The 20,628-nt window shown below is 42.0% G+C and overlaps 1 protein-coding gene across 1 annotated transcript; it reads left to right on the forward strand.

Annotated features, from left to right (window-relative positions):
- The first annotated feature begins 731 nt into the window (after positions 1-731).
- Positions 732-19,777, forward strand: Tars1 (threonyl-tRNA synthetase 1). Its single transcript, XM_055601097.1, has 19 exons — positions 732-886; positions 2,899-2,979; positions 5,811-6,001; positions 6,913-7,036; positions 7,277-7,398; positions 7,838-7,955; positions 8,150-8,214; positions 8,293-8,371; positions 9,073-9,219; positions 10,084-10,182; positions 11,572-11,738; positions 13,249-13,411; positions 13,494-13,631; positions 13,964-14,041; positions 14,162-14,262; positions 14,350-14,454; positions 15,770-15,842; positions 17,717-17,831; positions 18,694-19,777. The coding sequence occupies exons 1-19, from the start codon at positions 833-835 to the stop codon at positions 18,840-18,842; spliced, it is 2,169 nt and encodes a 722-aa protein (XP_055457072.1). The 5' UTR covers positions 732-832; the 3' UTR covers positions 18,843-19,777.
- Positions 19,778-20,628: the final 851 nt, after the last annotated feature.

A 20,628-nucleotide genomic window follows, 5' to 3' on the forward strand; every position in this document is an offset into this window, starting at 1 on the left:
GCTGGATGGAGGTGAACCTGGTGGCAAACGCCTTTAATTCACAATTTGGATGCCTCGCCGAGGGCTCTCAGATCAGCCAGGATTCCCTGGCTACTTAGGAAAAACAAACAAACAAACAAACACGTAGTAGCCGCTATCAAGATAAGCGGTCAGACTAGAACACAAATGCTTAAGTAAGAGAACGCTCATCTCGAGCTCCCGAGAACTAGGCGACTTTCGTGAGGAGCCAGCGGTTATTTTCTCCAAATAAAAAGCTAACTTTATACGTGTGCCTTCCACGGCAAAGCTCCGTGATGATGCACTGAGGAGGGTTAGCGCCAAAGGTGCTTGTCCCACGAACACCAAACCGGTCCCATTCCCATGAGAAAGGCTTCAGTCGTCGCCTCACACCGTCAGTCAGCCAGCAGTCCAGCTAAAGTGCCTCTGAGATAAGCCAGAGCGCCAGACACCACATCCAGATTGCTCAATAATTCCGAGAGGCTCTACCCACGACGCTCACGTTTACTACGGTGGCCGCGAAGGCCCTCCTACAGGCGACAGAGTGCGCTTGCGCGCTTCACCTCGTACTCTAAAACTGAGTACTCGAGTTTCCTCGAAGGGCTCGTCACACCTCTAGCTATTCTATTGGCTGGGGAGAGGGAGAGCCCGCCTCTCCCCGTGGTCCATTGGCCTGTCTTTCCCGGCAGTGGGCGGGACCTGGCGTCCCATTGCATCAGCTGGTTCCGCCCGGGCCACGTGGCGCACGCGCACTGCGGAATTGCTGGTGCTCGTCGCCGGCCCAGGCTTTTCTGTTCCTTGTAGCCCTCGGGTTTTGAATCTCAGCTGTCCTTCCATGTCGGAAGAGAAGTCTAGCAGCCCTTCGGGGAAGATGGACGGCGAGAAACCGGTGAGCGGGCGCGGTGGGGCCCCGGAGGCCGGATGTGTCCTGGGAGCCGGCATCGCCCGGCGGGAGGGAGTGAAAAGTAGCAGGGACTAGCCAGTACTGGGGAGCCAGGGTGGTAAGTCAGGAACTTCTCCTGTCAGGAGTGATCCGGGACCCACAGATCCCAAAGATCTGTGACCTGAGACTGAGTGTCTTGCTCAGAGCCAGACAGTAACGACGGGGGTTTGGACGTGCACACTTGTATTTTTATCCCTAAAATAGGCAGTAAGAACATTGAAGAAGCCTTTAAGTCCTAAAACTGTGTGGCGCAAAAAGCTCTAGTTAGGAAGGAAAAGCCAGTACCTGGGATCAGATCTCAGTACCTGATATCAGATCCAGTTTGCCCAAGGTTGGTTGCTTTAGGATAAGTAACTTGTGAAGGCTGGATTCCCCATTTGACAGGCTGCTTGGAAATTAAAGCTTCTGTTGGCTGGGTGCTGGAAGTGTTCTAGATAACTTCACACACGTTCCCTTTAAACTTTGATTTGGGCTGTCTTCCACTGCTTAGGAACATCTCCAAAATCATTTTTATACTGTTGTGTTTTCCTCGTATTTCCTGCCCCCACCCCCACTTTCACAGCCAACAGATGTACTGTGTATTTATTTGTCCTGGCACTGCGCCGAGCAGCGCAGGTGGCTAAAGTGAGGTCGATTCCTACCTTTGGGGCCACCAAAGAGCGTAAGTGTACAGGACTGGAAAGTCGTAATTCTCTGATCAGCTCAATTGAGTTAGAGAGGAAGCACTGAACTTATACAGTCACACTGTTCTATTGAATTTGGGATAATGAGGTCAGGTAAACCAGGCTGGGCAGGGCTGTCCAGATAGAGAGGGTGAATTGTGTTGTGTCTCAGCTGTATTGGAAGAGAAGACGGACATACGGCGCGTGGGAATATCACTGTTCTCTACATGCAGGGTTTTAAGTAGGGATTTAAGTATATGGATTGTATTGTCAAAAGTGACAAGGCATTGGTGTTTAAGGAACCCTGGAAAGAGGTGAGGCCATATGACAGAGGCTGTTTCAGTCCAGGTGAGCAACGCTAAGGTCTTCAGCAAGAGGAGTTTCCATCCTCATAGGGCAAGTCACTAAAATGCTTATGTATGCATTCTAATACAGATTTAAGGGGGTCAATGGGAGCTATATACAGATTTTGTTTCTATTTTAATATGGTTTTTGTTTCTAAAAAAAAAAAAAAAGATACCACTTTGCTTCCTCCCCTACTGTCCTTTAATCCCACTTTTAAACCCACCTCTGTTACTTCAGAGTCTGACTGTTTCTGAAGATTGAGATGAAGCTAGAAGTTAGCCAACATAGTCACCCCCTGGTCAAGCTTGTAAAACTCCAGATAAAATTATTTGAATGTAAAATGTGGTATTAACGCCTCTGTAATAACCAGGTATCTTAAATTTTGGTATAGATCTAACATGAAAGGTCTTTTGTCACTGAGCTATATCCCCAGCCCCACAGGCCAAAACCTTTTAATTCTTTCACACATAATCTTCACAACAAGGCTGTTGTAAAGAACATAATGACAGTTTGCAAGAGAGAAAACAGCCTAGAAGAACTGAAGGGATGTGTGTGATCACCCAGTCCATATGTATGCTTTAGTCTCCCTGATGGAGAGGTAGGTAGATAATTCTTTCTTTTGCCCCTTGAAATAACTGTTAGCAGATAAGTTGCATAGTTTATGTTTAACACAGGTCCAAGTAAGCCTGAAGGGAGAATTACAGGAATAGCTGTAAATGAAATTTGAGGCTGCGCACATTGACAAGTGGCCTTCTCTACTTTTTTAGGGCTTGTTTTTATTGTAAGTTGCTTAACTTGTCTCTACCAGTGATGGAATTTCCAATCTTCCTCATTAAAGGAAAATGAGGTTTTCCTTTAAATTTTTTTTTTAAGCTGATAACTTTCTTAGCTGCAGTTTTGGAAAAGATGTCAAATTAGGCTGAAATGAGAACTTCTCTTTTGCTTCTTTAGGTGGATGCCAGTGAGGAGAAGCGAAAGGAAGGAGGCAAGAAGAAGAACAAAGATGGAGGTGGAGATGGAGGTCGAGCAGAGGTGATACAAGCCATAGAGGCTTGGGTTTTGAAGGGTGGAGAGGAACAGGGGACTATCTTAGACTTGCCCTGCATAAGAAAAGAGAGAGAGAGAGTGTGTGTGTGTGTGTATGTTTATTCATAGCATGGCACACACATGGGTGCCAGAGGACAACTTGGAGGCATTCTTTCTCCAGTCTGCAGGCTGCAGATTGAGCTCAGATGGTAGGCCTGCTGGCCCCTGTGTAAGGGTTCTGAAGGCCGTAAGGTAGCACTATTTGGAAAACCAGAGAGAACAGTTAAGAAATGAGCCTGAAAGGGGAAAAGGGATTTGCAGATACTCACTCGACAGTGCAAAGGCACATGTGTATGGTTGTAAGATGACTTTACGATGGATTTGGCTGGAAGCATGAGAGATGAAAATTGTAGAGCAAGGGCTGCAGTTGTGGCTGGGCTGCCAAGCCGAGATGCTGACTTTCTGTTTTCTTAATAGTGAGACGTTAAAGAGTCCCAGACACAGTGCTGGGTTCCTACAAGTACAACCAGACCAAACAGAATCCAGTTCCTGATTCCTTTTTTAATGGCTTGGATCTGCTTCTGGGGTCTGGTTTACTTGTATCTAGAAAATTATTCAGTTCCTGGGGTCACATGACATAGAACTGGTAGTTCAAAAGCCATCCCAGAATGCCCTTGGTTCCTGGTGTTCAAGGTAGTTATGCATGTTCTGCTGGGTTTGAGTTTGAACTGCCGTAAACTGCTTTGCTTCTTTCATTTAGTCATTGCAGTTTTATTGGGGACCTTGGAAAGCTGCTGGGATGTAGGAACACAAAGGACGGAGCTTTTTAAAAGTGCCTCAATAAGTAGACTATGAAGAGCTGGTTACATAGGGTGGAGTAGAGGCACACCCTTAATCTCCTGGAGGCAGGAGAATGCTGAGTTCTAAGCCAGCCCAACGGCAATGTGAGACCTTATCTTATAAAAGCAAAATACAAACTCTGTTTTTATAATGCTGAGTTGCTAAGCTTACAACTGATTACAAAGGCTGGCTTTACAAGTGATAAAGGATGGTTTTGACTAAGCCAATCCCTGTTCATTTTATACCTATCATGGGAGAAATTGTTGATAGTGAGTCCTAAGATTTGCAGGTAAAGAGTAATATGCATGTCTCTTCATTTCTTTGTTACTCTTTGTTTGGAATTGTGTGTATTGCCCTATCATGGTTTGAAACACTGCCTAGACATAGGAAACAAGCAGCCTAGTGACTCCTCTGAGTAGAGAATTTTAAGTGGGACCTGTGATTATTACGGGTTGTAAATTGGCTATCAAAGTAAAGAGTAGACGTGATGTGTCTAAGCTTGCCTTTTGCCTTCTCAATGCTCCCACCATTTGCACACTTGTCTTGGTGACTGTCTAAGGACAATTGTAGATTTTACCCAGTGGTCTGCGCTTGGAGAGGCTGGCATGAAACACATTGGTCACTTAATACTGAGTGAGTTTAACTAAATTATTCTGTTTAGAAAATGCCAAGTATATACAGAAATAGACTGTAGTAAGACATGGAAGGTTGGGCGGGAAGGGATAACCAGACACACATTGGATAGACTAATGTTGAGCTTGTCTTTGTACAGTGATAGGCTGTGGCCATTGTCAGTTTATTGATTCTTCATCAATAGTAATGGACTAGGGTGATAGTCTTATGGGATTGTAGACATGTGCCGTCAGGCCTGGCAATAGCTGACAATTTCAATATATGTACACACATAGAAAGTCATAGTAAAATCAAAGCATTTCTTCTTTATAGCTGCTAATGACCATGCTACTATAAGAGCATGGTGCCTCAAACCTCTAATCTCATTCTCGGAAGGCTGGGGCAGAAGGATCGAGGCTGGAGTAGACTACGTAGTGAGTTTGAGATTTTTAAGGAGGGGGTGAAAGTGGGGTTAGAGGGTGGTTCCTGTTGAAGAATGATCTATGTTGCCATTGTTTGGAGATAACAATTATCAGATTCACTACTTGCTTGAGCAATAGAAGAAGTCAGTTTTGTTTTGTCTTTTTTTTTTTATCTTTGTCAAACTTTTTGGGATCTTCGCTGGTGTTTTATATGAAATATTCTGGTTAATTGTATCAGGTATATGGACAATAGTGACATGTGGTATTTTATTTAAATAATCTGAGAAAGATGATCTTGGCATCTTTGAATTGGATACATGTTTTTTGTTTTTCTTTTTGTTTTGTTTTTTTGTTGTTGTTGTTTTATTTTGTTTTTAAGTAGGATCCTCTAAGTCAAATAAATTTTTGGTTGGCTGTGAGTCGACATAAACCCAACTGTCTCCACAGACTGGCCCCTGATTGAGAGTCAAAGCGTACTTTGTTTTTCTCTGCACAGTGTTGCTCATAGCTGAAGTTACAAGCTCATTTAGTTAGAAAAGATCTTAACTGACTCTGCCAGGCATGCAGCTCTTTTGGTAGCATGCTTGTTGACCATGCATGAAACTTTGATTTTCATCCCCAGGAACACATAAACCAGGCATGATTGCATGCTCCTTTAATCCTAGCCCTCTTGGTATTAGGAAGAGAAGAACATGAGTTCAAGGTCATCCTTGAGACCTTAGGAGGACATCCTAAGAGGAAAAAGTCACTGTAACAAACTATAAATTACAAAATGGTAATTGGGTATCAACTCAAGATATTGGCCGTTCAACTATTATTGGGACTAGATCAATGCCAGTGATTATTGTGATCTGTGAAGCAATCTGAATTAGTCACCATGGATTTTTGTTTTATGTATTGTTATTTCCTCTGAAAGTAAACCAAGCATAACTGATTTTTCCTGCTTCATTTGTTCTTTTACAGTTGAATCCTTGGCCTGAGTATATTAACACGCGCCTTGATATGTATAATAAGCTAAAGGCAGAACATGATTCTATCCTGGCTGAAAAGGCAGCAAAAGATAGCAAGCCGATTAAAGTCACTCTGCCCGATGGGAAACAGGTGGATGCGGAGTCCTGGAGAACCACACCATACCAGATTGCATGTGGAATTAGGTAAGTACTGCACCTTCTTTGACCATCTGTGCTTCATGATGGAACTAAATGTTCATTTATTGTCTTGCCAGGTATTTCCTGATAATAGTCTTATGTTTGCTAAGGATATTTACCTTAATTGAGACCTTTGAAAAATCAAGATGAGTGGAAGTTTTTAGTCAAGACTCCGTGCTAATTTCTGAAGGCTCTTGCATATCTTGGTTTTCTTTTAGGAAGTAACTTATTAGTCACCTGTTAGGATCATAAAACTGCAGAGGCAGGATAGTGCTTAATAGCTTTGACTTAGGTGCCTCAGATTCAAGCTTCTTTGCGAAGGAAGGCTACCTCACAGGGAAAGTAAAAAAAAGCTGACATGTATGAAAATAATGTTGTGTGTTTATAAGTCCATTGAAGAACTCTGTATATTCTTAAGGGGAAATCTTACGAACAATGGAGACTTGGACTCATAATTCCCTGACAGAGGGCAAGCTTTCTTACTCTCGATTGGATTCGCAGGTGGTCACTTTATCTGATCAGGATAAAGTTGTCACGCATCTAAGACTAGTTGTCAGCAAACTATGATGACAGCCAGAAATCGTACATTTAAGTGGTTGAAGTAAAACAAAACAGCTAAGAATACACAGTGTATAGTTCATGTGTCCCTCACAATGCAGGGTTGTTGTCTGCCTCGCATGGACATAGAGTAACTTATAATATATAAAAATACTGCGCACCAAGTTTATATTTATAGCCATGGTTTGGGGGTCCTGTGTTATGTTTTAATACGTACATAACGTGGATGCACTTGAAAAGCAAGTGCTAAATGTGGACACCTTCATTTTTACATTATTCTTTCATCCTCTTCTAAAATAATATTTTTACTAACTATCAAGTCTTGCCAAATAACCACCATCTTCTTTTTATATTTTCAGTCAAGGCCTGGCTGACAACACTGTCGTTGCTAAAGTGAACAAGGTTGTTTGGGACCTGGACCGCCCTCTGGAGACAGACTGTACTTTGGAGCTTCTCAAGTTTGAGGATGAGGAAGCACAGGCAGTAAGTTTCTGTGATGCATCTTAGACTTACAGTAGAGACTGGACCACAGCTGCATAAGGAGAGACAACGTATTTTGTTTCATTGTGTAGTGTACATGGATCAGTGGCTTTCAGGTGTAACCTGGAGGCCATACTTGTGTGTGACATCTTTCTCTATTATTTTGGAACCTTGATTGCTTTGGGTGTACTCCCATCTGTGTCTTTAAAATATGAAGCCATTTCATTTTTCTTTACATTTCAGGTATATTGGCATTCCAGTGCCCACATAATGGGTGAGGCCATGGAAAGAGTCTATGGTGGATGCTTGTGTTACGGCCCACCAATAGAAAATGGGTTCTATTATGATATGTACCTTGAAGAAGGGTAAGTTAAGAAACTGGGTGAAGAGAAAACCTGAGTGGCTCTGGGTCTGTGTATTACTTTTTAAGCATTGTCAATGAAGGAAAAGGAGCTATAGTTCACAGTATAAAGCTGCTAGTGGCAGTAACAGAATTTGAAGTATTGAGATACATATAGTAAATCTCTGGGATGGGTGGAAGTGTGCCCAAAGCCATGCTGGGAAATAAAACAGATTCTCCTTTCCTTTTTGTTATGATGAAGCTTGGGCAGATGTCGCTTGTGAGAAAGTTTATAGTGGTTGAGGTAGAAGCTAGTGAAAATACAATAGAATTCATGAACAGTTTAATATTAAATTCTAATATATGATACAGGCTCTATTTTAAAGTATTAGGGGAAAAATCCTGCATTGATTCAAATGGAATATGGAAAAGTTATGATTTTTTTTTTTCTCTCTCTCTTTTAGGGGTGTATCCAGCAATGATTTCTCTTCCCTGGAAACTTTGTGTAAGAAAATCATTAAAGAGAAGCAAGCTTTTGAAAGATTGGAAGTGAAGAAGGAAACGTTGCTAGAAATGTTTAAGGTAAACTGAGCCATAAACTCTTTGATTTTACTAGCCAGTCCTGGAAGAGTGTATCAAAATTTCCTCATAAAAAGGGAATTGTCTTCAAAACATGAAATATTGGTGTGTTCAAAGAAAGCTGCGACTAACATTCCAGCTGCGTATTTAGAGAGAAGCAGGAGAAGCCACTGTGACGTCTCATTTCTCATTTTCAGTACAACAAGTTCAAGTGCCGGATACTGAATGAAAAAGTAAACACCCCGACCACGACTGTCTATAGGTGAGAATATTGAATGCTGTTGAGTGCAACTGGTGTGTTCGTCTGCCTCTGTTAAAATTCCTTCTATTTCATCTATAGATGTGGCCCTTTGATAGATCTCTGCCGGGGTCCTCATGTCAGACACACAGGGAAGATTAAGACTTTAAAAATACACAAGGTAAGGCTGGCTGTGACTTGTGTGGAGCACATACACCACAGTTTCCACTGCTTGCTGCTTTCTTACATTCTGTTTGCTTGTCAGTGTACAGAGGATCACAGGTTCTGCTTTTAATGCTGTGTCCTCTGTACCCCAATACTCAGGAACAGAGCCAGCATACGGGGACAAGTTTGAGGAGTCACAAAGTCAGCGGTTACAGACCATTGCAGCTTCAAAAGCCTTGAGACTCAGTGTTGGAGTTTAGCTAGTGATTAAGTTTTTTATAATGTAATCCAGTTGGTTTTATGCTTGCTTAGATATGCTGTAATTATGAGAGTTTTCTCTGAGTTCTAAGAACAATCAAGTCAATTCCAAATGCCTTTCCTTGTTCTAATGGGTTCCTTTCCATTTTGTCCATTTTGCGTAATCATTTTGTGAGAGGAGCCGTGTAGTTGGAATAGTGTTCATAGGATTGTGATCTGGGGGAAGAACCTTCTGGAGAAAAGGAAGCAGAGAATTCCATGCTGTGGATGAGGCTACCCACTCGGGGTAAACTCAAAACTACGAGAGACATTTACTAGGACTGTGTTTTATGTAGTTTCCTTGCGGAAGAAATTAGTGTGGATTTTCTTTTTAAGGTGGTTGTAAAAAATAACACACTATTACAATATGTGAGATGCTTACAAATTTAAGTTCTGTGTCATTGTTGGTCTTGCTTTTAGAATTCCTCCACATACTGGGAAGGCAAAGCAGACATGGAAACCCTCCAGAGGATTTATGGCATTTCGTTCCCTGACCCCAAACTACTGAAAGAGTGGGAGAAGTTCCAAGAGGAAGCCAAAAACCGAGATCATAGGAAAATTGGGAGGGTACGTTAAGGAATAGTGGAGTGTCTAGTCTGAGTTTCCTCAGCTCATTTGAGCTGAGCCTGCTCAGCACTAAGTTTCATTTTGAAGAGGACTGCTCTCTGGAAGCTAGTTGTGTCCACGCTTTCCTTCTGAAGCATCCCAAGCTCATCTCAGTTACTGTTCCTGAGTGTGCTTGACCTGGCTTCCTGTAAGCAGCATTTCAGAGCTGGTAGAACCTGCCTTTGGAAACCCTTCTCACCGGCTCTTGTGACGCTGTCAAGTCTGAATCTGAGACATGAGTCTGCTTGTTTTTTCAGGGGATAGAGCGGGTCACAAGTGGACTCTGCCCATCTTTCTTCATCTCTAGTTGCCTGTGACTGTCCTCCCTTGTTGGAGTTACATTTGTTTCTTTAAAATTTTCCTTTAGTGAACTTTACCTCTAGAGGGCCTTGGCCTCTAGATCTGCCCACTGCTTTCACTATTAGGAAAAAATGACAACAGTGGGGCAGCTGACAATGGTGGGTGGGTTTCTTAAGGACTTTCAGTCACTTTCCTGTCTTTCATTATCAGCATGTTTTCCTTTTCTCCTTCCTGTGGTTCATATTCAAAAGCAAAACAACAGATGACAAAACCCAAATCTCAGAGCTTTGGGAACTTTATTCCATATCACTGTTTGCTAACCTTGACTGAAAACTGTTACGGAGGTAACAGATTTGTGCTAAGTTTTTAATCAACTACAAGTCTGCATCTTTAAATCATGCCCAAGACACAATGGCATGTTTTCTTTTCTTCAATAGTTGAAGTTTGAAACACAATGTCAGAACTCTGAACTGAGGATCACCAATCAGTTACACATTTGTAAACAATGTTTTACTGTTTATCCAGGACCAAGAACTCTATTTCTTCCATGAACTCAGCCCTGGAAGTTGCTTTTTCCTGCCAAAAGGAGCTTATATTTATAATACACTTATGGGATTTATCAGGGTAAGCCTTATTTGTTACTGTCTTTTGAAGAGTTGGGATATAAGATCGTTTTATTAATCAGAATGTGCTGAAAGAAATATAAATCTGTATTTGAGGAGAAAAAGTTGAAGTTTGTGACTGCAGTGTTTACTCTGGTTATGAGCGATTCCTGCTCTTCTAGAGGACCCAAGTTCATTTCCCCAGCAGCCACATAAGTGCCTCATAAGCACCTGTAACTCCAGCTGCAAAGGATCTCACACCTTTCACTGATCTCTGCAAGCACCTGCGTACACATAGCGTTCACTCAGTAAACAAACATACATAAAAATAAGCTCTTAAAAAGTGGAGGCTAGAGAGATGGTTCAGTGGTCAAGACTTATTGCTGCTCTTCAGAAGACCTGAGGTTTTGGTCCAGCATCCATTCGCCCTGCTTATAACTGTGTACTGTATAACTGCAGCTCCAGAGGATCTGCTACCCTCTTCTGGTCCCCACAGGCACCCACACTCAGGCGGCACACATTCACATAGAAATACCACATGCACATGAATAAATGGTTTTAAATGTTAATGGTCTCATAAATTATTTGGAGTCATTCTAATGTGTGGTTTTGTCATGTTCATGAAAGCATGCAGAGAGAGAGAACTTGCTGAGCTTGAAGGTTCAGTAGCCTTTTACCTGGGAATGTGTTGTAGTCCTTGAACTGTTCGCACTTTTTTATGAACTATTTGAAGCATATATTTAAAGAAAACAGTATAACGTGTGCTGGGCTCTCTTGCCACCAGATTTAATATATTTGCATTGGGTTGTATTTGTCCATAGTTTTTGTAAAAGGAAAAAAAACACATTGTTTTTCTTAAGAAAGACCCCTTTGGAACTGTTGTGAAGTTGGTATGGCTCCTTACCCATGTGCTTTACATCTCTCTCTCTCTCTCTCTCTCTCTCTCTTCTCCCCTCTCCCTCTCTCTCTCCTCTCTCTTTCTTCCCCCCTCTTTCTCTTCCCCCCCTCTTTCTCTCTCTCTCCCTCTCTTTCTCTCACACACAAATCTTTAACATATTTTGTGCTTGTGTGTACTTCACTTCATATGTGTGGTCTTGTGTATGCATATTAGATAACAGATACTCCTAGCTGGCTAAATACTATATTCTCCCTGCCTACTCTGGAGTGTTACTTCCCAGCACGGTGGATCATGCACATATTAGCGCACAGTGGTCCACATCCTGTCTTCCTGTACTGGCAGCCCTGCCGTGGTAGCATTCTCCCCATGAGTTTTGGTGCACCACTTACCATGGAGTTTCTGAGTCATGATAGCTGTGCCTGTGACTGCACTAAGCAGCGTAAACTGCTCTGTAGGTTTGTATTCCCTCGCAAAGGTGAGCACTGAGTTCCTGTGTGTGTTGTGCCCTAACAGAGTGAATACAGGAAAAGAGGCTTTCAGGAGGTCGTCACCCCCAACATCTTCAATAGCCGGCTCTGGATGACCTCTGGCCACTGGCAGCACTACAGTGAGAACATGTTCTCCTTTGAGGTGGAGAAGGAGCAGTTTGCCCTGAAGCCCATGAACTGCCCAGGACACTGGTATCAAGCAGCTTTGTGTTTTTGTTTCTTTCTTTTAATTAAATTTACCTGTGTGTCTGTTGAGTACATGCCACATGTCTGGATGCCTGCAGAGCTCAGATAAGAGTGTTTGTTGGAGCTGGAGTTACAAGTAGTTGTGAGCCGCTCAATGTGGGTGCTAGGACACTGAACCAAGGTCCTCTGGAAGAGTAGCTCCTAACCCTTGAACCATCTCTCCAGCCCTGCAGCTTTGCATTGTTGAATTCAAGATTTCCTTGTTCTGAAAATGGCTTTAGATTGCTTTAGCCCTTAGAGAGGTGTGTGTCATGCATGTATGTGCATGCATGTACACACATACATGATATCAGTATGGAAAGGACACTAAGGGAAGGAAGCCAGCTGGGAGAGAACACAGGGGTAATGGAATATCTGTGCCAAGAAAGCAGAAGGGGAAACTGGTGCTCAGAGGAAGCCTGGAGGGAATATGAACAAGAACAAAACATAATGCTGTCTAAGCGTAAAGTGTTATAGGGAAACCCAGTTTACACGGTAACAACTACTAAAGAAAACTTAGTGATCAGAATAGGACTTGAATGCAAGATTGTTGTCATCCTGTATACAATCCACCTTCGTGATCAGCATGTTGTTATGCTGATTAGAGTCCACCCTTTATAGACATTCAGGAGTGGTCCCCGGGGTCATAGCAGCAAGCAGGCAGAATGTATTGAAAGGAGCCTTTAAATGTGGGACATAGCAAATTCCATAGACCAATATTCCTACCTTTTCTTCCTTCCTTGGAAAAAAATATTTTAACAGAACCCAATGCTGAAGAGTTAATATCCTTGGGAAATCCTTTCCTCTGGCCTCTGTCTCAAATTGTGAAATTTGGATAAAAGTTCTTCTGAGAGGTCCAAGAGTGACATGGATATAGATAAGGTTATTCATGTGAGCAGCTCTGTGGGCAGGTGATTCAAGCAGAGGTGCTCAGAGAGGAAATACCTTCAAGAAAGTGGGTTGTATACAGCATTAACTTTCTGAAACACTCTGAGCCACCTAGAGCAGCTCTGATACTAGTTTCTAGTGTTAGAAGTAAATTGTGTGTCATTAAAAATATTTCTTTATTGTGAGCCTTTCATTTGGGTCTTCACAGTAATTGGATTTAGCCTTTATATGAATGGAAATGCTGAGCAAGGATTTGCTTAGACCTGGGGACATTGCTTTATTCTCTCTTAGCCACAGTTAGTTACATTGTAACTCGTTTGTCATTCTGTTCGTGCAGGTGCTTCTACTGTGAAGCTTCTGGCTTAAAAAAGTGTTACTTGTGGCTAACCAGGAGCAGTAGCTTTCTGGTGGCCTTTCATGGTATTAAATGTAATATTTGAGGAAGAGTTTTACTCTTGTTTTTTAAATCGCTGTTTCTGTTGTCACTTATTCACTGAAGGCCTCATAAGTGCTAGGCAAGCACTGCGGCGACATCCTTCCCCATTGCTCACGTAGATACCTGTGGGTTTTGTCTTGCTTTCTCATTCAGCCTTATGTTCGATCATCGGCCAAGGTCCTGGCGAGAGCTGCCTCTGCGAGTAGCTGATTTTGGTGTGCTTCATAGGAATGAGCTCTCGGGAGCTCTCACAGGACTCACGCGGGTCCGAAGATTCCAGCAAGATGACGCGCACATATTCTGTGCCATGGAGCAGGTATAGGGCCCCGTGGAGCAAAATACTCTCACTGAAGTGTTAAAAGTGAAGGAGAATAACCACTTTTTTATTCTTTCTTAAGATTGAGGATGAAATCAAAGGTTGTTTGGATTTTCTTCGCACAGTGTATGATGTCTTCGGATTTTCATTTAAACTGAATCTTTCTACTCGCCCAGAAAAATTCCTTGGAGATATTGAAATATGGAACCAAGCCGAAAAAGTAAGTGCTGTTTTTTAGTGTGCTTGGGAACTTACACAATGCCAAGTAGTCTTCTCAGGTGGATGCAAGCAAAAGGAAACGGCAGTGTTTCTGGGGTTGAGTGGCCAATGTTTTCTATAAGGTCTTCTAGTCCTTCATAGTTGACTGGACGTTTTCGTACTTTGTCAGTTTAAAGCAGCCTTTGGCTCATGAGGATGCCCTTAGGCAGACAGAATTTCATAGCAGACAATAGGACTCATGAAGACACTCAGGAGACTTTATATCAAAATCAGATGGGAAGGAGGGGCATTGCAGAGGAACAAAAGTTCAAGTTGATTCTATTTTGTCTCTAGCAACTTGAAAACAGTTTGAATGAATTTGGTGAAAAGTGGGAACTAAATCCTGGTGATGGAGCCTTCTATGGTCCGAAGGTCAGTACCCTGGAATATGTGGGTAACGTGAATTTTAGTTGTGGGTGAAGAAACATTACTTCAAATTGGGAAATAAGAAAGTTAAGAGCATCTTATCAGAGCCCAGTATTTGCCTTGCAGATTGATATACAGATAAAAGATGCGATCGGCCGCTACCACCAGTGTGCGACCATCCAGCTAGACTTTCAGTTACCCATCAGGTTTAATCTTACTTATGTAAGGTGAGTTTCCATTCCTGCTCTAAGCATCCTTCAGGCTATACTTAGGACAATATTTATAGTAAGACAAAACAAATTTTTCTTCCATAGCCACGACGGTGATGATAAGAAAAGGCCAGTGATTGTTCACCGAGCCATCCTGGGGTCAGTGGAAAGAATGATTGCCATCCTCACAGAAAACTATGGGGGCAAATGGTAAGGTTCTTCTGTTTGTTTTCCCGTCTGATTAACTTGTCCAGAAGAAAAGTCTCACTCTAAAATATGCTTATAACATGGAAGGGAGGCGGTTCTAATCAATCACCTCTAATCAATGACAAGTACTCACAGAAAGGAATCAGAATTAATTGTTGGGGCTGGAGGATGGTAGTTCCAGGTGGGACTCCAAGTTAATCTTCAGCGTAAACACCCTGGAACCCTTGTTATTAGTAATTGTTTTTTATTTCAAAACTTTTATTTGTTTAAATATTACATAACGGCCTAGAGAGTTGACTTAGCACACTGGCTGTTCTTGCAAAGGACCTGGGTTCAGTTCCTAGCACCATGAAATGGCTAAATGCTAACTCCATTTTCAGGGAATCCAAGCCACCTTTTGACCTGCACACAACACTCGTTCACATGAAACTAATTTTTTTTAAATTAAAAAAAAAAATGAATATGTAAAACTTTACAGTAAATAATTATTATTCAGTAAGATCCATATGTAATTTCTTTTTGATTGCTTTTCCTGGCCTTGTGATTTTTTTTTTTTTTTTTTGCCTGAATGACTGGTTAGGTTTTTAAATTATTTGTTTAGTTTTGCTGGTCAGAATAAGCAACTGTCTTGCCATATTTAAGAATCCAAGCAGTTTTTAGTTGAGAAAGAAGTAAAAACCTGCTGAGCCTGTTGAGAGTCCTCAATGACTCCATCCAAACCTGCAGTGCAGTTAAAATGATAACCTGGGGTTATCAACATACAGCCTTCCATATGAACAATGTAGGATATTAGTGTCAGTAATTGGATTTGCCTAATTCAGATATTGCATTTTTCATACTTGCCAATGAAATAATCTTGTTTCAGTTAAAGTTCACAAAATCAAATAGAACCCTGGTACATATTCTGTGCATGCTCATTTTTTAACCAAACTCAGGATAAATTGGGAAAAGCCCATGTTTAATGTGGAATTTATTGCCTGCCCCACCCATACTTAATGCCTGAGGCAGTAGGCCAGCCACCAAGGCTTTCAGCCCTGAGATACAGGAATTCAAGAGGTGAGGCTCATTCCGGCTATCAGTTTTCTTTGCTGCTGGCCGCTGAGCAGCCTGAAGCTTATCACAGATCCTACATACCTGGGGCTAGTTTTCTTCTCCCCGGCCACACTTCCTTAACTTGAATAGTTTTTCTATTAAAAGCCAAGTTGTGAAGGCCAGAACATAACTCAGATGTTTCAGGGACAGACAGTGCCAACTAGACAGAGTCCTTTCTCCATAAATGTGCCCAGGGTCACACTCACTGTTGTCATTCCTCTCTTAGGCCTTTCTGGCTCTCTCCTCGCCAAGTGATGGTGGTTCCAGTGGGACCAACGTGTGATGAATATGCTCAAAAGGTAATCCATAAGTGGGAGTTGGCTTACAGTCTAAATCTGTTATTCAGCTTTTGGCAATGGGGATCTTGTTGTGTCATCCATAGTGGCTTTGGACCCAGCTTCCTGTCTTAGTCCAATGAATAGTTGGGATTACCAGCATGCACCCCACACCCATCCTAGTAACTGTGCTATTAAGCTGTTGGATTGATAAGCCATATATTCTTATCAGATCAAGGGCTCACTACATCAAAGAAAGTAACTTTTCTATGTCTGATAGGCATGAATGTTTTGGGGGGGGGGTTTGTGTGTGTGTGTGTTTGTTTATTTTGTTTTGTCTTATGGCTTTGTGACCCCTGTATTCACTTAGTGTTTCTGGTATACTTGTGTAATGATTGGTGTTATAAAGAAATGAATTAGCAAACATAGCCTTAAAAAAACTATACTATTACGTCAGAATTACATATACCGCTGAGGTGCCTGATATTTGTTGATTTATTAATTTGTTAATGCAGATTTCTTCGATATCTTGAAATTTTTTTTATCTTACTGTCCGGGCAGGACAGGGCAGTGTCTTGCCTCTCTAGCAGATGTGCAAACAACTGTGTGAATTTACACCTTAAAGACCAGAATAATCTGTTCTGCTTTAGCGATCGCTCCATACTAAAGAATTGCAGATGCTTAACAGTCAGTCATGGAGGAAGGCTGGGCATGGCAGTAAGGCTGTATCCCAGTAGCTGGGTGAGATAGGAGGAGTGTGCACGTTTGAAGCCAGCCCCCAATTTCTAATGAGTTCCAGGCTAGCCTGGACTATATGAGACCCTGTCTTTAAAAGAGTAGGGGTGCAATAGGTAGTGGCAAGATGGCTCATTGAGTTAAAGTACTTGCTAAGCCAGCCTGATGAATTTGATCCCTGGAACGCACATAAAAAAGCCCAATGCACACGGGTAATCCCAGCGCTCCCCTAGTGAGAGGGAAGGTATAGGAGAATTGCCTGCAAGGTCATAGGCCTCTGTAGTCTGGAGGACGCAGACCGGCAGAAACCAGAAAGACCCTCTAGAAGTGTCTGGCAAGGAGCCTCTGCAGATAAGGACGCCTGCCACCTAGCCTGGACCTGAGTTCAGTCCCTGGAACTCCTAGGGTAGGAAGAGAGAAGTGACTCCCACAAGTTATCCTACTAAAAATAGGGTGGAAGGAGAGAACCAAGTCCTGAAAGTTGTCCTCTGGTCGCCATACGTGTACATGACTATACACACACTAATAATAGTGGACTTTTTCAATAAAACAAAGTTGATCAGTGAACTGTGTTGTTAACATCAAAATGGATTGCGATTCTAGATAATCAGAATTGTACTATATTCTTCTGTTGTTTTCTCTGAAACAAGGTCTCTATTATTAGACTGTGGTGGTGACCAAGTTGTACAGCACCACACCTGAAACAAGTGAACATTAAAGCAGTTGCTTGTCTTGTTAGGTAGTTTTATGTGCCGGCTAATACACGGGCCAGTTTCCCTGCACTCATATTATTTGACGTAGTTGTAAAGGGCATCTTTATCTTTGTTTTATTTCTTGAAAAAGCTGATGGATTTGATTTTCTGAGTTCTGATTTTTGAGGATTTCCTAAAATATTTATGTCATGAGAAAAAATATTTCCCTTTTTGTTCACGTGTTGGGAATCAAACTTGTGCATGTTGAGCATGACATCCTCGGCCCCAAAAATGTGGTCAGGTCATCAGCTTTCAATATGTAAACCCAATGTCATAATTTCGTGTTATCAGCTGCATGTATGTATATTAGCATTCGTTCTTAGTGGTTGCATAATTAAATTCATGAAATATGTTGTGGTCTGTAACAAAATAAACTATAATTCTCTTTTAACTCTGATGAACTGTTGCTAGATACGGCAACAATTCCACGACGCTAAATTCATGGCTGACATTGACCTGGATCCAGGCTGTACCTTGAATAAGAAGATCAGAAATGCACAGTTAGCTCAGTATAACTTCATCCTGGGTAAGAGCAACAGCTCCCGACCTTATAGGAAAAGCCGCTGAAATCTTGAGACTTGGTCATAATGAATTTTAGTACGAAGCTGCTCAGTTCCTGTCTTAGTTATTGTTTTTAGTCACTCCTATGAGGAGACACTATGGTCAGGGCAACTTAGAAAAGGAAACATTTAACTGAGGGCCTTGGTTACAGTTTTTAAGAGGGTTACTCTACGACCATCAGGGCAGGGAACAGCAGGCAGGCAGGCAGGAATGGCACTGGAGCAATAGCTGAGAGTTTACATCTGACCCAGAGGCCCCAGAGTAGAGAGAGAGACTGGGCCTGATGGTTTGCTTTTGAATGCTTAAAGCCAACCCCAAGTGACATACCTCCTCCAACAAGGCTGTATCTTCTAAGTTTCTCAGACAGTTCCACTAACTGGGAACCAAGCATGTGAACTTGACTGTGGTGGCGTTCTCATCCAACCGCGGGCCCTCTTGTGGTTTTCTGACTTTTTGCAGTCCTGGGAATTGAGCTCAGTGATTTCACTTGCTGGTTCCTATAAGCATATTCAATGCACTCAGTTTGCATAGCAGGGCAGTTTGGGGAACAAAAACCACTGAAGGGCAGTTTGATGTCTCTGTACACAGATTTGCTTTCATATGATAACTTTTTATTAAGTTCACTGGCTTAAGTGACTTAGGATGGATGTTTTATGTACTTAGAGTAAATCTTTTTTAAAAATAACTAGAATATTTTCTCAGCCTGAATACACATAGTCCCCTGTCCATCTCAGTATCTTAAGTTACAGGGAAGTTTAAGGCTTATTATGACAAATGCTTCCGGTTCTGTCAACGTAAGTCTCACGGAGCTTTGTGTAACATTTCAGTTGTTGGTGAAAAAGAGAAAGCCAGTGGCACTGTGAACATCCGCACCAGAGACAATAAAGTCCACGGAGAGCGAACTGTCGAGGAGACAGTGGAGCGGCTGCAGCAGCTCAAGCAGGCCCGTAGCAAGCAGGCAGAGGAGGAGTTTTAACAGGCACACAGCCGGTGGTGCTGGCGCTGTCACATGACCTGTACACTGGGAAACGTGCTTTATAATGAATGAGGCGTAGTTCTGCAGTCTGCATGTATCAGCCTTCATGACCTGGACAAGTCTTAGTGAGTGCGTTAGATGGGGGATAATAAGAGAACCATTACAATTGTTTTGTTGATTGAATGTCTTCGCAATGGAAAATCGTGGGGGATGTTTTAATGTAACAGGGTTATTTTGTATGAATTCAATCAATTAAAAAAATAAAATTTTTAAAAATACTCCTACAGAACCAAAGTTGAACTCTGCTGTTAAAATTCAGGATTTACTACTGCAGATATCAAGACTTCTCTATCCTCGCCTTTATATGAAGGACTGGGTCAGGCTGTGTGCCTCAGTGTCCATCGGAGGTCAGAACAAGTGCTGATTCCCAACTGAGATGGGAGCTGAATTTTTTTTTTTTTTTGAAGTGACAACGTTCATTTCTTTTGGAGAGGACAGCTTTAAAATAACTTAAAGGTACACAAACTTTTAAGGCTGTGTATTTAAAGATGTAGCTCTGTAAGAAAGACTGTTCTGTGTTAGATAATCTCTTATAATAAATAATTTTCAGATTTTTCTACCAGCAAATCATTTTATGGAGAATGATACAAGAAAGAAATTTCTTGTGTGATCTTTCTAGTCATTTTCAGAAGTCAACCTCTTGTCGGGTCTATAGTAACCCCAACATGTTTGTTGGCAATGGTTACATCAGGGAGAAACCAATTTGCATAGATTAATTCTCTAATAAAGGAGGTAATACTTTTATTCTTGGTTTTGTTTTTTGAAACTTTATATGCCGCCCTTCTGAGTGCCTTAACAGATACACTTTGGTAGCCTTGTAGTTAATTGCTGTCTCTTGACAAAACTTAAAATATAAAACAGGTTTTGGATTCTGATACATTTATTGATTTGTTTTGTTCAGTCTATTAAAAAGTTGATGTTCAGACTAGAGGGTGCCTGGGGGGGCTCAAGGGCTCCACAGGAAGACCTCCAGAGTCAGCTAACCTGGGCCCACAGGGTCTCACAGAGACTGGACCACAAACCAAAGAGCATGCCTGGACTGGTCCTAACCCCTGCACCTATGGAGCAGATGCTCAGCTTGGTTGTGGATCCCCCAACAACTGGAGCAGCAGGGGCTGGGAAGGGTACCTCTCTGACTGAAGCCTTTCTTTGACTCCTGTCCCCCTAACTGGGCTGCCTTGTCTGTTCGCATTGGAGAGGATGCACCTAGTCCTGCAGCAACGGAATGTGCCAGGCCGGGTAGGTACCCATGGGGGCCTCCCCCTTCTCTGAGGAGAAGAGAGAAGGGGTGTATGTATGTGTGTGTGTGTTGTTTGTTTTGTTTTTTTCTTGTGGTGGGGGGAAGGGAGGCTGCACTCAGGATGTAAAGTAAATAAATTAATTTTTAAAGTAACCACTCATAAACCTTTTTATGAATTTAACATTGATTTTTTAAAATATGTTTTAAATTTTTAAAAAAAAGTTGATGTTCAGGAATGAGGATGAGTCCTAGAGCCTACAGCATGCTAGGCACATGCTCTACTGTTGAGCCACACCCCAGACCAGTCAGTACTGGATATTGTAAATAGTTTTACTAATTGTTCCTTTCTATACGCCTTTCAATGCATTTGCTGCTTCACTTTTGTTTTCACGTGTGACTTTGAGTTACAAGTCTGGTGTGTCAGACTGCTTTTACACAATCAACTTCCTTCTGTTTTACTTTGTGTGCTGAGAAGCACCCCTCAGA

The sequence above is a fragment of the Psammomys obesus genome, unplaced genomic scaffold (genome assembly GCF_907164565.1).
Source record: "Psammomys obesus unplaced genomic scaffold, mPsaObe1.curated_primary_1811, whole genome shotgun sequence".
Classification (NCBI taxonomy): Eukaryota; Metazoa; Chordata; class Mammalia; order Rodentia; family Muridae; genus Psammomys; species Psammomys obesus.

What these genes read in the sequence shown, in the direction of transcription:
- Tars1 (XM_055601097.1), top strand. Translation starts at nt 833, where the DNA reads ATGTCGGAAGAGAAGTCTAGCAGCCCTTCGGGGAAGATGGACGGCGAG. An exon ending in ATCATAGGAAAATTGGGAGG is followed by an intron (nt 9,220 to 10,083) that starts GTACGTTAAGGA and finishes CTGTTTATCCAG; the next exon opens with GACCAAGAACTCTATTTCTT. An exon ending in TTTAATCTTACTTATGTAAG is followed by an intron (nt 14,263 to 14,349) that starts GTGAGTTTCCAT and finishes TTTCTTCCATAG; the next exon opens with CCACGACGGTGATGATAAGA.